The 2,500-nt window shown below is 41.2% G+C and overlaps 2 protein-coding genes across 2 annotated transcripts in view; both read right to left on the bottom strand.

Annotated features, from left to right (window-relative positions):
• LOC137973757 (uncharacterized) overlaps positions 1-2,500 on the bottom strand; it is a 12,308-nt gene that overhangs the window by 8,589 nt on the left and 1,219 nt on the right. The gene's annotated exons all lie outside the window — the stretch shown is intronic.
• The window catches only part of LOC137974099 (uncharacterized), a 931-nt gene continuing 256 nt past the window's right edge, over positions 1,826-2,500 (bottom strand). Inside the window, exon 1 of the mRNA XM_068821016.1 lies at positions 1,826-2,500. This exon is cut by the window's right edge and continues 256 nt beyond it. Within this exon, the coding sequence (XP_068677117.1) occupies positions 1,998-2,500 (503 nt within the window). The 3' untranslated portion in view covers positions 1,826-1,997.

The following is a 2,500-nucleotide window of genomic DNA, read 5'->3' as shown; positions in this document are numbered from 1 at the left end:
GAATAAGTCAAAACACGGGCTGCCCTTGACAGACCAAAATATATCTCGACGGCGTTAACATCTTAGTCGTGTTAAGGTTGAGTAATTCTTGTCACGTGCCTAGCTGAAAGTGTTCTCTTTTTGCGATAGAAAAGAACTCGTTCGTAAAGCTAAGTATCCGAACACTATGCATATCACAGTTTGGGACTATGTTGAACAAAGCATGGTAAAGTAATCGCTTGAATTAGATTTGTACTCTATAAAGTGTAGCCAAAATGTAAACAAGACAAAGGGTGGGTGAGTGGGAATTTTAGATCATCAGTTGGAAATGACTGTGGACAAGAAACAGAAAGAGAAGCCCTTTGTTCTGATTGACAGCAGAGATTTCCTTCATTGTGATTGGCCTAAACATGACAGAGCATGTTGGATGCAGCAAGTCAAATTGACCTTTGGAAGTAAACACAGCAGCCATTGACTTGCCAGCACATTGCATGACCAATGTAAGAGCTTTCATGGTTGTCACTTTAATTTCATTTTCATTGCATAAAAATTGGCGTAAAATGGAAAAACCTTTATAAAATTCCAACGATTTGCTGCAACTCTTTTAAACTTGACGGACCAAAATATGTCTCGACGGCGTTAACATTTTAGTCGTGTTAAGGTTGCGGAATTCTTGTCACGTGACTAGCTGGAAGTGTTTTCTTTTTGCGATAGAAAACTGAAAATGGGGCGCTCAAATGACATATAGTAAACATTAAATTCGTTACTCTCGATATTGCTTGGTCGTACTCTATACGAATCCGTCCGGAATGATTGACTGCAATGCGCAGTTGAAAAGTTATTGTAGGAACAGGTCACGTAACTTTTTTCTCCCTTTAATAATAGGGACACTGTCACGGGTTGACATGCGCAGTAGCACTCACTCTCTTCGAGACTTGTCATGCTCGACCGCCATTATGGAAATATCGGTAAGTTGAAGAATTCTGCATATATTTTGCATTAAATCAAGTTTATCTAAAGCAAATGCTATCTTTATCTAAAGCAAATTCCCCTCTGTCTTCGACCTTTCGTTTCCGCCCTGAGTTGATGCGTTTACCGCCATGTCCGGATCCTCCGCTAGACCCCATTTTGAATTTGTGATTGCTAGTAACTTGAAAAAGTCAGGCTGACTTTTCCAAGTTTCGATCAGCTACACGAGCATGCGCAGACCGTGACCGTGTCCCTTTAATAATGCCTTAATTAAATGTCATTTTCATCTGTTCGGGACACAGATAAAATCTCCTTGGGAGAGTCAAGAGTAATTCATAGTTCACTAATCTGATATTAAAAATCATTGTCCCATTTAAGAGTCCAGGTACATTAAGGCTACTGAGGGGCTTTTGCAAGAACGCACTGTTTCTTATCTGGTGCTTCAGCTGCGATTCGTTTGGTAGAAATAGTTTTTAATTTCGCGAGGTTCTGGCCAATCGTCTGAGACATGCCTTAAGAAAGGAAAGAAGAGAGACCCTGAAGACGAGGTTGGGACAAAGCATCCTCTAGGCTTGACACGTTACCATGGCAACAGTTCGCAGAGCACGTCAGCTATGAAAAAATTCTCAACCCTTCCAGTAGCATTTGTTTGTGGTGAGGTTTCAGTTTCCAGACGAACACGGTCGCAATATTACAGAAAAGAAAGGATAGGATGAGATCAAAGACGTGTCTTCATTTATTGACGTAAAATTGTAATAATTGTTGACGATAAAATGCTTCCGTAACTTAACTCAGTTTTCACTTCACTTCTTGAATGAGTTTCTCACAAAGATACAAGACAGTTGTTAAGACTCAGCACATCATGCTGCGCCCTGCCTGGACTGAAGTGCTGCGGGAATAGCAGTACTATCACAGGACTGGATGGGCATCCGAGCTAATTTTGCAAGGTCATATCTTGAGCTCCTGTTAGTAACACTTGTATTTTTCGAAGTAAGCTCCAGTCATCATCGATAAATAATCATCTCTGTTCACTTAGTGCGGCTTATTATTTAAGAAAATGGCATTTTGCAAGGAAGTTGAACCAAAGAATCCTTAAATCGTGCCTGGACAACTCTGAAAAGGTTTGAACCCGTCCAAGCAGCCAATGGTAAAACGTTCACCACAGCAATTAGAATATGTCTTCTCCAGTCCTTTCTCCAAACTGCCATGACTGCCAAATTCTGGTATCGCGTTTCAATCGCCAAGGACATACTTGCGAAAAGCCACTCGATCACTAATGGAACTGCAGTCAACTTGGTAAAGGATAGCAAAACTGCCCAGTGGGTTATGTTCTTCACATAAATGATTTGGTACAAATGAAAGAATCCATTGATGGAGACAATTGCGGCGGACTCATAGAGCATGCTCATAATAGCGATATCCGCTGTTATTCTCTCGGTACGCGGAGTTCGGTAACGCCCCCAAGGAGCTGAAGCTCGTTTCAAGATTTGTTGGCATATGTGATCGATGACAACAACTATACTTCGTTCTATAACTTCGGCAACGCCGTGAA

Source organism: Montipora foliosa, chromosome 10 (assembly GCF_036669935.1).
Source record: "Montipora foliosa isolate CH-2021 chromosome 10, ASM3666993v2, whole genome shotgun sequence".
NCBI classification, from domain to species: Eukaryota; Metazoa; Cnidaria; class Anthozoa; order Scleractinia; family Acroporidae; genus Montipora; species Montipora foliosa.
Note: the sequence above shows the minus strand (reverse complement) of the source record. Positions and strands in the feature narration are given on the sequence as shown.